Source organism: Lampetra fluviatilis, chromosome 29 (genome assembly GCF_964198595.1).
Source record: "Lampetra fluviatilis chromosome 29, kcLamFluv1.1, whole genome shotgun sequence".
Lineage (NCBI taxonomy): Eukaryota > Metazoa > Chordata > Hyperoartia > Petromyzontiformes > Petromyzontidae > Lampetra > Lampetra fluviatilis.
Window position 1 is genome coordinate 2108342 of NC_136303.1, and position 19202 is coordinate 2127543.

At 44.7% G+C, this 19202-nt stretch overlaps 1 protein-coding gene across 1 annotated transcript; it reads left to right on the forward strand.

The window, feature by feature from the left end:
* Positions 1–483: 483 nt before the first annotated feature.
* LOC144943046 (stomatin-like) lies at positions 484–17261 on the forward strand. The gene is made up of 7 exons (XM_078870214.1): positions 484–598; positions 4007–4113; positions 6822–6894; positions 12939–13021; positions 13240–13443; positions 15036–15170; positions 17058–17261. The coding sequence occupies exons 1-7, from the start codon at positions 484–486 to the stop codon at positions 17247–17249; spliced, it is 909 nt and encodes a 302-aa protein (XP_078726340.1). The 3' UTR covers positions 17250–17261.
* The last annotated feature ends 1941 nt before the right edge of the window (positions 17262–19202 follow it).

The window sequence follows — 19202 nt, forward strand, 5'->3', positions numbered from 1 at the left end:
TTCTTTCGGTAAAGTCACGTAGAAGGGAAATAATAAAATAATAAAAATAAAACAATAAAAAGCTCACCACGTTTCGATTGCAACACAAGCAATCATCATCAGGTGCAATTTCAAACGTCGTGATAATTTTATTGTTAAATTTTTATTATTTTATTATTTCCCTTCTACGTGACTTTACCGAAAGAACCAATAATATGAATCCCTGCAGTCACGAAAGCTTTAAATCGAAACATAGATTGAGCTAATACTACAGAGTGCAACAGTGCGTGTTTGGATAATGGTGAAGAGAGATAGAGAGTGGGGATTGGATGCTCAATTCATAATTCACTCTCCCGGTTCCACAAAATAATCCTGAAACTTGACCCCCCCCCTCTACTAAAGACAAGTTTACAGAACAAATAAAAAAACGCACGCAAACCCTTATCGCAGTTGTGGTCTGCCGCCGATGTCTGTCCGGCTGTCCTTCCAGGCTTGAGTTGACGAATGGACACGGCCAGGGTCTCTCCGATAAACCCGGAGCCACACGAAGTTCAAAAACGCTCCTCGGTGGACGATCAAAATGTAGCCGCTGTGACTGAGCGCATGGAGGCGTCGGGAGGTAAGAGGCTTGGAGCTGCCGTCCATTCAACCGACACGCACACGCCTGTAATCCGGCACTTCGTAATCATGGAATAGGTTTCACTGTGTGGTGTATGGGGGTGGCTGGTGTTAAAAGCCATTTAAACTAAATTTCGATTTAAAGCTTTCGTGACTGCAGGGATTCATCTGCTTGGTTCTTTCGGTAAAGTCAAGTATGAAGGAAAATAATAAAATAATGAAAATAAAACATAATAAAATAATTCTCACGACGTTTCGGCCACAACGCAAGCAGCCGTCTTCAGGTGGAGAACAGGTCTGTCAAAAATTATTTTATTATGTTTTATTTTTATTATTTTATTATTTTCCTTCTATTTAAACTATTTATGTTTTATTTTACCAGGTAAGGCCCACTGAGATAGATGTACAGCTCTTTTTTAGAAGCGACCCAGCCACAAATGATAGCGCAATGAAGTGGCTTATCATGTGGAAATGTATAGAAGTCAATTACTCTAAACGCATGCTTATAAATAGTGGAGGGGAAATCCGGAGGACCCGGAGAAAAATCCACGCAGCCACGGGGAGAGCACAACAACTCCAAATATACAGCAGGTGTCATATTCGGAACCCACAACCTCCTGTATACCAGACGAGGTAGTTAGAAAGTAGCCACCGCAGCGCAGTACAGCAAGTAGGTTATTTGTCTGCCTTTTGAGGGGTGTTAGTGGTATCTCCCAGCATATGTGGATTTTATGCCGAGATGCCATGGGTTCACACGTCATGTAAAATACTGCTTAAGCCTGCAAGGTGTTAGGCACATTGCTATGCAGAACCCTTGAGACTCGTTCTCAGCTAACAGGTTGTACAAGTCTTCTTGGTTCTTTCGGTAAAGTCACGTAGAAGGGAAGTAATAAAATCACCTGAGGACGGCTGCTTGCGTTGTGGCCGAAACGTCGTGAGAGTTGTTTTATTATGTTTTATTTTTATTATTTTATTACTTCCCTTCTACGTGACTTTACCGAAAGAACCAATAAGATGAATCCCTGCAGTCACGAAAGCTTTAAATCGAGATTGTACAAGCTCGCTACTGCTGCACTCTCCAGCCAGTATTTTTCACAGCAGTGCATGAATGCTAGGTTGGCTTTCATATACAAGTGCGTTTAAGTATCAACATCAATAGACAATTCGTCTCTCTCAACATAAAAAATATTTATTTAAGTTGTTTTTTCTTTCACACCCTATTGGCCACAAAGGCTTCCGGAAGTGTTTTTTTCAGCACCATTGGTTTAGAACAAGCACACTCTGGACCGGTTTCAACATCTAGTATCTCAGCAGAGTTAGGCTCGCTTAAACCAATGCTGGCGAAAAGTCAGATATGTTTATAGGCAAGACCCTTTCTCTGTTAGATATGCGTCCAAGTGCTTAAGTGTCAGTCGTGCTCAGTTATTACTTAACCATAACAACCTACTTACTCCTGCAATTCATAAATACTGCAGCGAAGTGGGTCAGAAACACTGTTCGTTGTAAAACTCTCCTTCATGTTTAACATGTATAAAATTGATGATTTATTAAGCTACGAGAGTCTCACCACGTCTTAAGACCTTTATTGTTCAGGCGCGTACTGCTATAGCGGGATGTTTCGCTGATTTAATTCATCTTGATTTGAAGCTTTCGTGACTGCAGGAATCCATACTCCTTGGTTCTTTCGGTAAAGCCACGTACCTACCGAAGAGTAGGATGTAATTAATGTTTGACGTATGGGAGGAAACCAGAGATCTGTGTGAAAACCCCCACGCAAGCGAGGAGGATAACACTCCAAGCTGTACACACACGCGGAGAAATTGAAGAAATCCGTTTTGATGCCTCTAAAAACCCTCCTGGCCACCTCACAGCTTTTTCAGTGGCTTCAGGAGTTTCGCAAACATGTACGAGCCACCAACCCCTCGCCTCCAGAGTGTTCGATTGCAGGTGTGTGCGACCACACCCGCTCCTCCTCCTACTCGATGAGTGTTCTTCAGACGATACCTCTCGGGCCACGTGAAGTGTTCATACGCCCAGTTTGCACAGAATTCCGTCATACTGCGACTGAACCGCAAACACTTTGCTTGTGTCAGCAAGTCAGGCACTCGGTCGCTGAGTGGAATCGCGGCTCGTGGCGCCAGTTGGAGGGTGCTACAAACTTTGACCCGGCTGTTCCAGTCTGAGGCAGGGCTGTCACTCATAGTGTAATCGGTTTGGATAGTACACATTGCAGATGGGTTTCCTCCACGATTTTACTCTTTAGATAGCTTCATTGAGACGAGAATGTTGCCCTAATTTTTTTTTGCCACGTGGCCCAACCCAAGCACACACGTGGACGATTGTTTTGGCGATGAAAAACCTCCATGTTAATTTAAATGAACACCGTTTAGTTTGCACAGGATATCGTGGGGGATTCCATGATACCATACCAGTCAACACGGCTGCGATGTCCGCCGCTCATTCGAGGTTTACCTACTGGAGCTAATCTGTTCAGATTACGATTCGTCTGGGCGGTTGCAAGTGGCTCGCTGCAGCAACATGAGTGAAGAGGCGACGTGGGGTTCATCACCCTCCTGTTGGCAGCGATGATGCTCCGACGGACGTCGCGCTCCGGGAGACTCGAGTGTGCTCAAGACGCTCTCTCGGCTGAAGCGTTCCGTGAAGGGGCACAGGATTACCTGTCCGATCGAGGGGCCTTGCAAACGCTGCCGCTCCCTCGATGGAGGGCGGTTTGCAACGTTGGTTTTTGTGGCACGTGACCAAAAAATATTGCCCACGTGTGCGTGTGTCTGTTTGACATATACTATAGTGCAGTGGTTTGCAATATTTTGTTTGTCATGCACGCTTCATCCAGAACTATCAATTGTCTGCACATAATCTTTATATTTAATACAAATGCATAGATATATTTGATTAGATTTACATGTAACTAACACATAATATATTTAGTTTATGTCTAATAACAATCAACTAAATACTTACAATGTAATTTTTACCCGTTAATAAAACTTAACAACAATCACTGCTCTATAATTTACACTGCTGATGTCACCTGGATGTGAATCTGATCGAGCTGACACAATTCATTTGCATTGAATGGAATATATCTTTCGAGCCTTATGAATGCTAAAAAAAAACTTTAAACACGAGTTACGTGTAAGCTCCTCTGCAAGCAGTCGGCTAACGGATTCCAATTCCAATTTTAAATGACTGCAAAAAGATTCAATTAAATTCGTGTTCATAGCAGCCACATTGGGGGAGGGGGGGGAGTGTGGAAATGCCTGCGTTGGAAATTGTCCGTCGGTGGTCGCGTTGTGAACTTACTGAGCGCGCGTCGTTATCAACCCACGTGGTTGTGAACACACATCGCCTGTAAATGTTCCCCGTGGCATCGTCGATCTGACCCCAGACTCGCAGAGGGAAGATGGCTATGGTGCCTGTGGGATTCTGCTGCTCGTCTTTTCAGCAATACTGCTGGTCGTCACCTTCCCCATCTCTGTTTGGCTCTGCATCAAGGTGGGTGTATTGTTGTGTGTGTCACGCTGTCCGAGGTTGCTAATGCTCTACGTAAATGTGCATGGTACACGGTGGGTAAGGCGATATTACGGACGTGTTCCCGATTTTCATGTTCATACAAAAAGATTGAACATGTATGTATGTTCATCTTCTTGGTTCTTTCGGTATGTATGTTTTAATTGAATGCTTTCGAGACTGCAGGGATTCATATTCTTGGTTCTTTCGGTAAAGTCACGTAGAAGGGATACAATAAAATAATAAAAATATACGTGACTTTACAGAAAGAACCAAGAATATGAATACCTGCAGTCACGAAAGCTTTACATCAATAAAAATATAAAAAGAATACAATTTGATTAAAAACAATACAATTTTAAAAACAATACAAATGTATTGTTTTTATATTTTTATTATTTTATTGTTTACCTTCTACGTGACTTTACCGAAAGAACCAAGAAAATGTATGTATGTATGTTGAGCTTCTTTCACACCGTTAGAAGTCAACCGTGCGAATCGAACACCGTGCATAGATATGACATTTCGCATGATACCAATATGTTTTTGTTTATTCAGAATTTATATATATTTAAAAATGTTACACGTTAGCGCAGTGGTAATGCTTGTGGCTCAGAGCAAGAAGCGACCGGGGTTGGATTCCCGACTGGGTGCCTGTGTGGAGTTTGCACGTTCTCCCCCTGTTGTGCATGCGGGTTCATCCGAGTTATTTGGTTTCCTTTCTAAGGAAAAAAAAGAAAAAACGATGCAATTGTTGTCAGCCAAAAACATGTCAATGCTGAAAAATGACCCTGAAAATTGCTCAATTGAGATTACACGCAGACGCAACATCGCCCCCTGTTGCATCAACTTGACAAAATCCTCCTAAAAAAAGGGTCCCTAGAACTCGGTGAGGCTTTCCTGGGTGAACAAGCGTATATATAATAATACTACTACGGGCGGTATCCGGTTTATGACGGTCCGATTTATGAGGATCTACATTTACGACGTTTATATAATGCCACTATAGTTCGCTTAACGAAACTTGATTCACGACGCATCTTCTGACATGACCCCGAACACACAGAGTCAGTCTGGTTTTACGATGTGACTTTGGCGTGGTGCTTTTTTCTTTTCTCAAATTTTTGTGTGTGGCTTTTTACTTTTTAAACCCTGTTAAATATGGATGATGAAAGTAAAAACACACCGTCAGGTAATGTTTCCACTGTTCCTACTGTCTATGGGAGAATAGGGTCCCGATTTACGATGGGGGATTCCAATAACGTGATATGTCGTAAATGTGGGGACCCCCTGTAATTGCAAACCAAATACATCTTGAGAGCAAATGTAAGAGAGAAGGCTGGCATTCAGTGTGGTGGGGGAATTAGTTCATAACAATCAATGTAATTTAAGGTTAAACTACAATTAGTGCGAACCTATACGATAATTCAGAGGTAACATTTAAACAAAACACAAACCTCAATTCAATGACACAGTTACGGACATCTGTTTTGCTCCACGAATTGTAATTCTATCCCGCAACCAACTGGCCCGAAGCTGCTTGTGTTTACGCAGGTGGACAGAGAGCAAATCGAAAGGTTATTTTCGTAGCATCCCTTGCATTCACAACGGCTCACAAAGGGCGACGCAATTGTAGCTACGTACAACACCACAGGACTTTTATCTGCCATTATATTTGTCGCTTGAACGGCACTGCTTTAAGGGTAGGGATTTCAAGCTGACTGGAGCAAAGTCCAGTTGGTTTAGGTCTCTCAATGGAAACCAAAGATGGGGTCGCGCAGTGGCCCTTTAACTGTGATAATCTCACCCGGGGCATCACTTAGTGTGGCTCAGAGTCCATTCTCAGCGTTTAAATGGTGATGCTTTCCCCTTGCAAACTGGTGTTAAAGATCAGTAGATTTAAGTGTCTTGGTGGTGCAAGGGGTCTAACGATGTGTCAGATGACCGAGTTTCCACCGCCGAGATCCTCGGTTGCAATTCTATTCAGCCACTCGTGATCACACTGGTTTCTCAAATCTAAGGAGTTTGATGACCGGAGTCAAATCGCATAGTACTGCGAAAAATTATGTGTCAGCATTTTTAACACCTCTGATTATGACGGTTGACTACGTACGGCCTTGCACATGCTGGTTTGTCTTTTATCTTATTCCCCACCCACCTCAAAATGTATTCCATTGCTAGATGTGTCATGTTATGTGATTACAAAATCTATTTGTAGATATTACAGAGCAGCACACTGATTTCTCGCAGGACGCTCCCCCCACAAAAACGTCTTCAAGTGCCCTGTTTTTAGCATCACACAGGAGGGTACACACACTTTCCTATTTACTCGCCTACGATAACAACAATAACCCCCTCCCCCGACCCCACGCTCAACAAATTCGTCAATAACACTGCCTTAAAAAATGAAACATTCTATTCATTTATATAATATTATTTTATTATATTATTTTATTATATTATTTTATTATTTTTATTATTATTTTATTACTTCCCTTCTACGTGACTTTACCGAAAGAACCAAGAAGATGAATCCCTGCAGTCACGAAAGCTTTAAATCGAAATTCTATTCATAGTGAACGTTTCGGTCCATGGCCCTTCTTCACAGCACATTGATAGGCCTGCGATGAGATTGTCGCCGGGTTTCACGTTCCACAGGGCATAACATCTCGGTCCTGATTTTGTGTCTGCAGGTCGTGCAGGAATACGAACGTGCGGTGATTTTCCGACTCGGACGAATCGCGAAGGGAGGAGCCAAGGGCCCAGGTAATGTTACCTAAGCACTGTGAGATAGCCCCGTTGTATCCGTTTTCAGTTTCATTTATTTGGTATAGCCCTGTGAGCCATTCGGCTCTTGAATCGGGTGCAACCGCAACAAACAAAAACATGAACAAGAAACATCTTAAAGTGACTACACGCAAACAGAAAAATCCAGGAAAAAACTGCAAAGTCTTCCAGAAAAGGCACCGCACATCAACGCTGTGTGCAAACATCCCAGTGGTATGCAAGTAAAATAATAACAGCCATAAGACAATTTAGATTAAAGTAATCAGTCTAACTCTGTACTGCAACAAACAAATAATGCTAACCAAAACGTTTTCGAAATCACCAAAATAAAGCTATAAAAGCAATGTAACAGTGATCATAGGAACTGTGATTCAAATTTTACAATAAACGATATACACAACATGTACTGCCAAACTTTGCAGCCATAGCTGGCTGCATGAGTCACTCCATAACAGGAGTATCAGTAGGAGTATCATAATTTGTCGTTGTGGTCACATGACGCGCCGATTTCTGTTCATCTTTAGCAAAGAAAATAATCAAGTCATTCAATGCCTAGGTCATTGGCCACCTTTCACGATGATACGTGTGGCCATCTTTGATGATGATGCTCTGTTTGTTTGTTCATTTATTTTGAAATTGCGATCATTTTTAACTGGCCATCATCATCAACTGGTGCTGCTGCTTAGTGGAATTCCATTTCAATTTGAGCCACGAATTAGTTCACCTTAAAACAATTAGAGTTTTATCTGCCACTTTCAATCAATTGAGTTTTAAGTTCAGATAAAAAAAAAACATCTTACTTATAAACACATAAAATGCGTGATTAAATGATACGCACGTACACAAAAAAACAACCACGTGAAGGAATCATTTATATTGTTATACAGCTTTGGGCTAATCAAGTTTCAGGGTTGTACAGCTGTAGTAAGTATTCAGGAGGCTTTGACGACGGGGTCGGAGGCACACTTATTTATTAACACCAACTTGTGCACAGTAACGGGTACACACAGTACTTAAGGGGTTATCGTTCCCTTTACCCGGCTAACAGGGAGACGCAACATCTAACCCCGCTAACCTAAGTCCTCCACTACGGAGCTAGGGGAGGCTACCTATCCCAGCCCTGGTCAAGCTGGGATCCCGGCACCCTGAGTCTCCAGACCGGCTCGTCAGTCTGGGCTCTCGGGGCCACGCCACCGGCTTGCCCTGGTCGGCCCTGACAAGGACAGCGAGCCAGGGGAGCTCCGGGGCCTATTCTAGCTGGTCTTCAGTCTTCGCTGGTTTAAGCTGATACTCGACCTCGAGCCCTCCGGCTCACCACCTTTTATAGTACTCGGCCCCCGGGAGGGGCCCGTGGGGGATGCAGGTGCGGACGTCGGTGTGAGCACCTCCTCTGTGTACGGCCCTAACCACGCCCCTTGTGTTTGTTAGCCATCCGCGCCCATACACAATTACACCTCTACACAGCTAAGGGCCATTGAATGCTCATGAATATATGTATGCCTCTGAGGTTAAAGTTGAGCGAATCATGCAACGGAAGCTGTTTCATATATCTCGTGTATAAATACTCAATCATTGGCTGAAGACGTCTTAGTCTATGGGCCTCCGTGCGTTGCGAATTGTGTGATGCAGTCGCAACAATGATGCTGCTGTATTAAAAAAAAAAACCTCATTATCGTGGTAGCATATTAAAACGTGTACGTAGTCGTGCTGTTTCCAACCTCGCGGCGCACCAATGTTCGCATCGACATGTATTGTTATTATGTATTTGCGCAAGTTTGTTTATCAAGAAAATACGCAAACACGCGAGGACACAGTCATGTGCACTGCAAATAACCCTGTAAAATGAGAAAATAATTAGGAGGTTCGCTAAACATTGTCTCGAGTCATGTTTGTTTCTCCATCACAGCCTAAAAATACTTGAATACATACAACGATGGTCAACACTGAGGTGTTGTCTTTCGTCAATTAGGGGTAATCGCTTCGTAAGAAGTCGTTCATGTAATCGGTTTGGACGAGTGTAAGAAGGGTAGTGGAGGGTTACGGCTCATTTATACTTACGCGATCTAACCAAGAAACATGCATTATGAGTACATACATTCATTGAGATATAGAAAGAAGAGACCATATGGATCAGCTTTTTGCTCTATAATGCACGTTACAAATATTTTACGATAGATTAATTGAAAACTGTTCAGTAAAGTAAATCGGCTTGAGCAGGACACTTCCCTATCAGGCAGTAGTGGCCAACTGGCGTCTCCCAAGCCGCATGCGGCTCCTTAATCCACTACACGCGCCTCTATCGAAGGGGCACAACGCAGAGGATCCTGTCACAGTAGCAAAGAATAATGAATGTCTCCCATGCTGGGCCAAAAAACTGTCAATATACACACACAGACTTGGCTCTTCGCAGAGCTCGCGGGTATTTGAAGGCTCTTTGTCTGTTAGGGATTGGTCACCCCTGCTGTGAGGGATAATGACCGATGGTCAAGACATAGCGGAGGCCAAAGCATGGGCCGTAGAGGTGGTGGAGCGATGTAAGTCAGCTTGCTCGGCGGACTGTCACGTCGTAGAACCAGGAGAGATGGTGACGGCTTCGGGAGGCCTTCATCCAGCAGTGGATAGATTATGGCTGCTGCTACTGCTGCTGCTGATGATGATGATAGATGAAGCCGAGTTATTTATCCTACGTCACCATGGTTACTGAGCAAAATCCCGCTCATGAAAACGCCCCCGTCGTTTCCTCAACTGCCACCAACTCTCCCGCTTAAAAAAAAAACCACACACACACATTTGAAAATAAATCACAAGGTAATGATATTTTGAGCAGGTTGGCACTGCTGTTAATAACGCAACATTTTACAACCGGGCGAATACACGTGGTTTGGCGGCACTGATTACAATCTTGCTAAATTGGTCCATCCAAGAGCCATTGTGCTCCGTGGTGGTTTTAGGAGAAAGGTCATTCCCAAGTGACCTTTCTCCGGGCTGCTGATTGAGTTGATCGCCCGGCGGTTTTTCATTTTTTTTTACATCAGTAATTTTCACGCTTGATTGACGTCACATTTGTTTGTGCTCACGAACAAAACGCTGCCTTCGTTAAAACACCAAAAAAATCACCTCTCTTGATATTACCGTCTTCAGTTTTTTTTCCCACGCGAAATAATCTCCGTTTTAATTAAGCATATGATGGAGTTTGCGTCATGTAATGCTGTAAGTGTACATGCACAGTTCTTATGGCAATCCATCGTGGGGGTTGTTTGATCATACTTCACCTAGCTTCTGAAATCTGACAACATTGGGTTGGTTTGGTCACAGGCAACGCTGGATGTAAATGACCCGCTCCAAATCAGTCCAGCAACGCTGAACAAACACATTTCGCATTCTATGTTTTATTGCTCCTGCAACATTTTACGGGATGCATGTCCCTGGTTGGCTGGCCTTCTTATAGGAACGTCGAGGTGATGGCGGTGGCTGCACCTTGTATTAATTCGAGGTGGCATAGTGTTGACAAGACACCCACCTCGCTCACCTGGTCGTGTGACCCCCTTCCGCACCCTTGAGGTTTCCTTCATTCGCACCGAACAACGGCGCGCATCACAACCGAAGACACCGGCCCCAACGCATCAGTGCCGGATTCTCCTAGTAGCAAAAGTAGCTACATATGTACAGTAGCAGCTACGGGAACCGCACTTTCAAGTGCCCCGCGCTAAATGCTTTCAAGCTATCAATTCCGGTTCAGTGATTCTGCACTTGCTGTATTACTATAGTACTATACCGCCTTCAATTTTATAAACGACTGGGTGTTTAAGGTTAGCGAGTTGCCATAATATTTGTCTGTATAGAAAATGAAAACATTTAATTACTTTACTATGCAAGATAAAAATGTATGTTTTCATATGTATGTGTTTTTTTAAAAGTAAAATTAAGGCCCCTTTATAACATATGCACTCGCTTAATCCGGGACTGCAACGCATGTGACATGGTGCGCTCGTTAAACCCGGCGGCTATGGGTCATTGTGCGACAGCCTCATGACAGGCCTATCTATGCGTTCGTCACATTGCACGGCGCACGCGGAGACCAACACTGCCAATTATGTAATTGAATACTGTGCCGCGATGATTAATGGCATGGCTCGCTTTCATAATTTAGGTGGTGAAATGTTGAAGTGCCTGTTTGCGATGGGGCCACATTTTGGCAGCTCGACTTTGAAGCCAACATTTTCCCTGGGTTTGAAAGGAACCAATTGGCTACTTAGTACCGTGGTAAATATTATCTCTGTCCAAGGACACTTAACTTGTTTGCTTTCAGTGAAAAAAATACAACCACCCCCTCCCACATTTATAAAAGAAAACACCCACCACACAGCTGACGAGCAATATTAATTCTCAGATCTGTATAAATATGTATTTTGTGTGTGGGGTGGTGGTGGGGGGGAACGAAATGCGGTAATTTCAGAAAGAGCTTTGTGTATAAGGAAACAAAGCATCAAGCTGTGATTAATTATTATTGGTGTGACTATTACATTATTATTCGTGACGAACGAGCGAATACGCGCAGTGCCCTAACGCGCCAGAGAGGGCAATGTCGCTCCAGATAAGCTCCGTACCGGACACGAGTGCACGCAAAATAATAAACAGATCCCTGCGGGGTGGGCTGGTAGGAACGAACAAATGAATGGCTATAATAAAATTAAATGGCGGGGGTACGATACGAAGGGAGAGTTTGAGGCCTAGTTCTAGGCTTTAGGCCTAGCTGTAGGCTTTTAGGCCGCTGTGAGTTAATTTTGAATTTAAATGTTTTAATAAAAAACTATCTCAGGGAATTATAAGGGAATGTTACACTTGTTTAGCCAGGAAAGCCTCACTGAGTCTAAAGGTTTTTGTAGGGTCCTGCCAAGTGTTTGCAGTAGGGGGCGATGTTGCTACACCTAATCGGACATCGGACGGACGGACGATATAATCTATTGTAGGCTGGTTCACTTCGTTCCTACCAGTATAATACAAATTTGCACTTATTAGGCGCCCTTCGAGAAAACACATCAGGAGCCGGGCGTAAGAATAAAGGCCTCGGAGGAAAGAAAGCCGCTTGGAAGAAAGCATTTTTTTTAAAGATATGTCTTTTTAGAGGACTTCAAAGATATCAACACTGTCCGAGAGCTGGCGCGAATACTGCATGCGTGTGATATTTCATTTTTGAACGCTGAATAATAAGCATATTCACGTTGCTGCCCAGCTTGAGTTCGTATGAAAGACACCGACGCATTGCACGGTTATCATGGCCAATGCGGTAATGAGGGGGTGCCGTGGTGGCTAGGAGATGTTAACTACCTCGCCTGGTATACAGGCTGTCGTGGGTTCGATCCCGACCCTGACGCCTGCTGCTGTATATGTGGAGTTTGCGTGTCTCTATCTCTCATCATCATCACGGTGGCTAGGAGATGTTAACTACCTCGCCTGGTATACAGGCTGTCGTGGGTTCGATCCCGACCCTGACGCCTGCTGTATATGTGGAGTTTGCGTGTATCAATCTATGTCTCTCTCCCTGCGGTCGTGTGGATATTTTTGTCCTGGTTCTCTGGAGTTTCTCTCCACATTTCGAAACATACGTTTAGAGTATTTGGCTGCTATAAATTTCCACATGTGGCCCGGTCGCTTCTGACAAAGAGCTGTCCAGCTTCAGTGGGCCTTACCTGGTAAAATAGTAAATAATTAAGTTTAGTGTACAAGGGATTCTAAGAGATGTCAATTATGTAACATCAATTAGTCCACGAGCCCACCAGTTCACATATTAACTTTGTCGCTACCATCGGATTTGGCATAACTTGAGTGGTTACAATTTTTTGTGTGGCCATTACATTAATTATGGGCTTTCAAGTAATTCACTAATATTCACCATTTTAATAAATATGTCCCACTAAAGTTGCTGCTACCTTAGGAGGTACCAAGTCTCTGCTCCGATCCATGGACTAAACCTTTCATTTCATGCATTGCACGCAGATGGTTAATTTCCGTGTCTGTTGCAGGTATTTTTATGGTCATACCATGCACGGACAACTTCATACGCGTGGACTTGAGGACCATCTCCTTCCAGATTCCGCCCCAAGAGGTTCGTGGTGCAATTGGAAATATTTAGAAAATCTATGCCGGGGAGAGGCCTGTTGGTCATTCCATCTTTTGGTCATGATCCCTGTACTTTTCACACCAACCTCCACTTTTCCTCTCCGCCCCCACCCCCCCATTATACATCATTCCCACGTCCCTTCCGTGTCTTACTGAAGCACAACATCTAATACAACGTCTCCCTCTCGCCTGACCTTTCTGCAGATCCTGACTCGGGACTCGGTGACAATCCAGGTGGATGCCGTGGTTTACTACCGCAAGGTCAACCCCACCATGTCGGTGGCCAACATTGAGAACGCGAATGACTCCACGCGGTTGCTAGCCATGACCACCCTGCGCAACGTCCTGGGCACCAAGAACCTGTCGGAGATCCTCACCGACCGCGAGGAGATGGCTGACCGCATGGAGGTACAAATCCTCTAGTCCAGGGTTGCGGAAGCCACGGTCCGGCAGCCACATCCGACCTGTGACCTCGTTTCATACACGAGGCCTACCACTTTGAAACGGCACCAAAAGCAACGTCCAATCAATGCAGGCATTATATGTCACTGTGCAGGTACTAGCGGGGTATATTTTAGAGCTGGCAACACTGTTTTTTTAGCTGTATCGTGCTGACTCATTGCAAGGACCTCACTCACACATGTGTCTGAGGTCAGTGTGTTGACGTGTGGTTACCCGCCAAAGATATTTGAAAGTCCGAATTGGCTGCGAGTAAGGGAAAGGTTCTCCAACACAGATCCACATGAATCATATATATATATAAAATGCACGTAGCATCTAAACATCTGAAGCGTCGCAAGATGCCGCACGCGGCAAGCGCGTGGGCACAGACGGCACATTCGAGACACAGCTCATGAAACAAAATCACGGGCTGGGCGGATTGAGCAGCGGCAGGAGCGCGACACCGCCCGTGCGGGAAGCCGTCTCAACCACGGCACAGACGGACACGCGTACCGTGACGTGTAACGATTAAGGTAACGGCGTCTGTAATTTGCGAGACCCAGCGGAAGAGATGGAGAAGCATGCTGATTAGCAATGGAGACGAAAGGGCAGAGGGGCGGTATTCATTAGAGACGGTGAGTTCTTTTTTTTTTATAGAATGCACCACATTGCTCATATGGTGCTTTTAACGAACCATCTATGTGTGCGTGTGTGAGCTTTGTGGGACGTGGTGCTGTAGTGGTTAGCACACTGCACTCTATGAGTTGAATTCCTGGCCAAAGCTAAGATTGGTTGCTGGTGAGTGATATCAGAATCTGGTCTTCAATGAAGAGCTGGCATGATGTGTAAAGCACTAGCAATGGGGAGACAAAGCAGCCCGGCGTGATGCTGATCACACCTCCTCCTTCACGTGCACCATTCACCTCGTCGTAGGAGCTCACAGCACTTGTCCTAGCAGTTTCTGGGCTATATGGGGGAATTTTGTCTTGGTGTGTGTGTGTACGCGTGGATATGCGTGTGTGCATATGTCGACTCAGCCTCAAATGAGTAACTGGTGTGTTGTTTCGATTTAAAGCTTTCGTGACTTCAGGGATTCATCTTCTTGGTTCTTTCGGTAAAGTCACGTAGAAGGGAAATAATAAAATAATACAAATAAAACAATAAAATAATTCTCACGACGTTTCGGCCACAACGCAAGCAGCCGTCCTCAGGTGAAGAACAGGTCGGACAGCGTCTTTCCGACAGACCTGTTCTTCACCTGAGGACGGCTGCTTGTGTTGTGGCTGAAACGTCGTGAGAATTGTATTTGATTGTTTTATTTCTAATTATTTTATTATTTCCCTTCTACGTGACTTTACCGAAAGAACCAAGAAGATGGTGTGTTGTGTACACATCACCACTGTGGGGAGACAAAGGCGGTCGGGCGTGGTGCTGGCCACCCAACCCCCTTTGTGTGCCGTTCCGTCCTTCATAGGTTGCCACTCGCGAAGAGCGGGCACTTTGCCCCGACAGCGTGTCAAGTCTATACGGGGGATCTTTGTCTTTGTGTGGTTGCTCAGTCCATCCTGTTGGATGCCACCAAGTCTTGGGGGATCCGCGTGGAGCGCGTGGAGATGAAAGACGTGAAGCTGCCCCTTGACCTGCAGAGGACCATGGCTGCTGAGGCGGAAGCCACGAGAGAAGCTCGTGCCAAGGTGTGTAGGCCCAGAGGGTCACGTGGGGGGCACGCGCACACACTCGCGTATGAGGGGCGCTTCTTTTTAAATCCTTTATATTAAGTTCGCTTGCTTGCTTACGACCGTGCAAATCTTTCGGTCGTTTTTTAACCCACTTCCCGTGATCCAATCGAGCTGACATTTTCCACACAGACTCGTTGTGCCTGACAATTAATGTTCGTGACAATTTTTTTCCAAAGTTTTACACTTTTTAGGACAAAAATATTATATTTAATTACCAATTGCTTAATGGTGCAATGCAATCATCTGACCCATAGGTGGCAGCCATCTCAAGCCAGAGGACGAGAGGACTCTAGCCGCCACGCATATAAAGGATTTATAGTGAAAAACTTTGTTTTTACGGGTTATACTTGTTTCTTCTTCTTGTCGTACGGATGATGTAGACGCAGAGCAACAGCGACAATTTCACATGCAGGTGGTCAAGCACAGATAACCACGTGGGGAGTGGTGCATCGTCGCCGCAATGTCTCCTTCATACGTGTCGATCGGCCATTGCGTCGTTACGCGCTGCACCGTCTCTGTTCCGGATGACCACAGTCACACGCCGCCGGAGAGTTTTAAATTTCCCATTAGTGCATCGTCAGGTATCGGCATCTGCTGCCGTGGGTTGTGCAGTGAATGCGGCTTTATAGGGTGGCCCGTGAGCAGCTTCGCGGAAGGTGAAACCCCAGGGGATCTTCTGTAGTTGCGTCTTTCACAGCGTTGGCAGTGTTTGTTTGTGAGTTCTTTTGAACTCCACTCAGCTCTACATGCTTCATCGAGGTCGAACTTGCATTGCTGAAGGTTAAGCGAATGGGCATTGCCACTGTGGTGCACATACTAGCCAGATAATTATTCAACCAAACACACACGTGTACAATTTCTCAAACAACCACGATTGCTCAACCACACATAGATCCACATGAACATACAACTACAAGTACAACAATGTACACACATATGTATGTTGAACTTCGCAGCATACGTAGCCAGCCACACGTATGATCACACATGCATATGCATACCTGTCAACCCATACGGTTTACCCCGTATTTTTCTACAGGGATATTGAGTTTTTAGGTCCATACGGAGTACAGCCGTTTCAATGCGGGCAAACATTTTTTAAACATAATTGTGTATATTTGTGTTTCTCCCTTGTGATGGGACTTTGTATAATGAACGTTGGGATTTATAAGGACACGGGGTGACCAATAAGGTCTGAATTGGTCTATAAAAAGGTAGGGCATTGATAAGGGGTTGACAGGTATGATTACGACTGGTCATGGAACCACCGCACGTGCATCGGCAACTACACCGACATACAGCTACACGTGACATCTCAACTACAACTACATTGACATAAATCACATGCACATTGACCCCCCTCTTACTGTTGTACGTTCATGTGGATGCATGTGCGGTTGGGCTATCATGGTTGTTTGAGTAGTTGTATACGTACTCTTAGTTCTTTCGGTAAAGTCACGTCGGTAAAAAATGAAATAAAAATTAATAAAAATAAACAATAAAAATAAGAGCTTACACCTTGAATCCCTCCCTCACTTGATGCAGCAAATCTGGCTGTGACGGTCCCACCTGATGACGGAGACTTGTGTTGCCTCCGAAACGTCGTGATTTTTATTGTTTTATTTTTATTAATTTTAATTACATTTTTTACCTACGTGACTTTACCGAAAGAACTAAGAGTATGAATCCTTGCAGTCACGAAAGCTTCATATCTAGAATTAGTTGTATACGTGTCAGATTGCGTGCACGTGTGGTGTGTATTTGAATGATCCTCTGCCTATTACGTGTGCCACAGTGGCAGTGATTGACCCTGCCCTTGACCCTTCCTCTATCCTCGCGCAGGTGATCGCGGCCGAGGGCGAGGTGAACGCGTCGCGAGCGCTCAAGGAGGCTGCCATGGTGCTCGGAGAGGCGCCGGCCGCCCTGCAGCTTCGCTACCTGCAGACGCTGTCGGTCATCGCGTCCGAGAAGAATTCCACCATCATCTTCCCGCTCCCCATGGACCTCATCAGCACCATGATGCAAAAGAAGTAGAAACTGCTTGCGCGGTTTCTTTGTCGCGTTCGTAAGCGCAGCGTCATGGGTGCCGTTAATCCATTTTCATTTTACCCAGTTGTGTATCGGTGTTGCGTTTGTGAGTTCGATTCCCACTCACGGACACCAAGACTGGTGATGATTATCTGAACTGGTCCTGGGCCTCCCTTACATCGACTCAGCCTCGTATGAGCACTGTACCTGGTGCGGTGTGTAAACATCACCACCGGGGAGACAAAGGCGGCCGGGCGTGGTGTTGGTCATCCAAACCCCTCGTATGTCGTGCCGGCCTTCATAGTTGCTCGCTAACAGCACTTGCCCTAGCAGTCTGTTAGAGGCTATGTGGGGGATCTTTGTCTTTTTATTTTGTGTGAGTGTTGACCACGGGGAGCGGCAGTGCCAGAGATACAACTGCCGGACTACGAATACAGAAACTTGAGTTTGGTTCCTGGCCATGGATAACATCAGTGGAAATAAATAATTGAGCCCATTCTTACTGCTAGGCCGACTGAGTGGTAAATGAGTACCTGGTGCGGTGAGTTCACGTCAGTCTCAGAGGCTGGGCAATGTGCTGGTCACTGCATTGCCCACACGTGCTGGCCTGTTTTGGTTAACATGTTGGCACCTTTCTGCCACAAATCTGCCACCCAAATCGCCATGAAATGGAAAGAAAACAATTACATGCAGTAAGCAAAAGCTAAGACTAAGTTGTGGCTGTGAATTAGTTAATATGGTGTGCACTAACAACGCTTCCTCCAACACTCTGTTTGGCTATACAGGTGCCGCGGTGGCGAGATGTTAACTACCTCGCCTGGTATACAATAAGTCGTCGGTTCGATCCCGATCCCGACCCCCGACACCTGTATATTTGGAGCTTTCATGTTTCTCGCCGTGGTCGTGTGGATTTTTCTCCGGGCCTTCCGATTTTCCCTCTCCACATTTAGAAACAAGTGTTTAGATTATTTGGCTGTGGTAAATGTTCCACATAATGAAAAGCCACTTTGTCGGGCGATCATTTGTGGCCAGGTCGTTTTTGAAAAAGAACTATATCGCTCAGTAGGCCTTAGCTGGTATTTTTTTTAAAAATAGGTTATCATTGTCCTCGAGTGTGAATTGACAAGGGCACTCAGAAACTCCCACTGCTGTTAAACACAATGAACAACGTCGCCTGTTGTGTAATCTGCAGTTGTGTGGGCAATGACGCACTCTAGCACGGTCTCCCAGTATCAGGTGAAACATTCAAGTGGCTGAATTAAATTATCAAAATACACGCACAGCTCAGCTACATTGGTTGTGACTCAGGGGGTGAGACGACTGAGCGGGAAGCATTGAAATCCTAGATTTGAAGCTTTCGTGACTGCAAGGCTTCATACTCTTTGGTTTTTACGGTAAAGACACGTAGGTAAAAAATAAAATAAATTAAATCACGACGTTTCGGGCGCAACACAAGCGTCCTTCTTCAGGTGGGGACGACGTAGCGAAAGCGCAATCGCTTAAGTGTGTGTGTTGTGCCCGAAACGTCGTGATTTAATTTATTTTATTTTTTACCTACGTGACATTACCGTAAAAACCAAAGAGTAGCAATGAAATCCTACGCACAGAGAGGTGATCTCAAATGTAACGGGTTGATTATTTGTGTGTGCATTAAAAAACTGCACACACAAATAATCACGTGAATATGCATTTTTCACTTTTGTCAAGTTGCAGCTCTGATAATTATTATTCTTGGTTCTTTCGGTAAAGTCACGTAGAAGGGAAGTAAAATAAATATTTTTTATTATTTAAAATTGTAGAATAATTTTTTATTATTTTATTATTTCCCTTCTACATGACTTTACCGAAAGAACCAAGAATATGAATCCCTGCAGTCACGAAAGCTTTAAATCAAAAGTAAATATTATTGTTAATAATATGCTACGTCTCTCCGTGACAGGGTGGGTAAGTCTGCCTTTA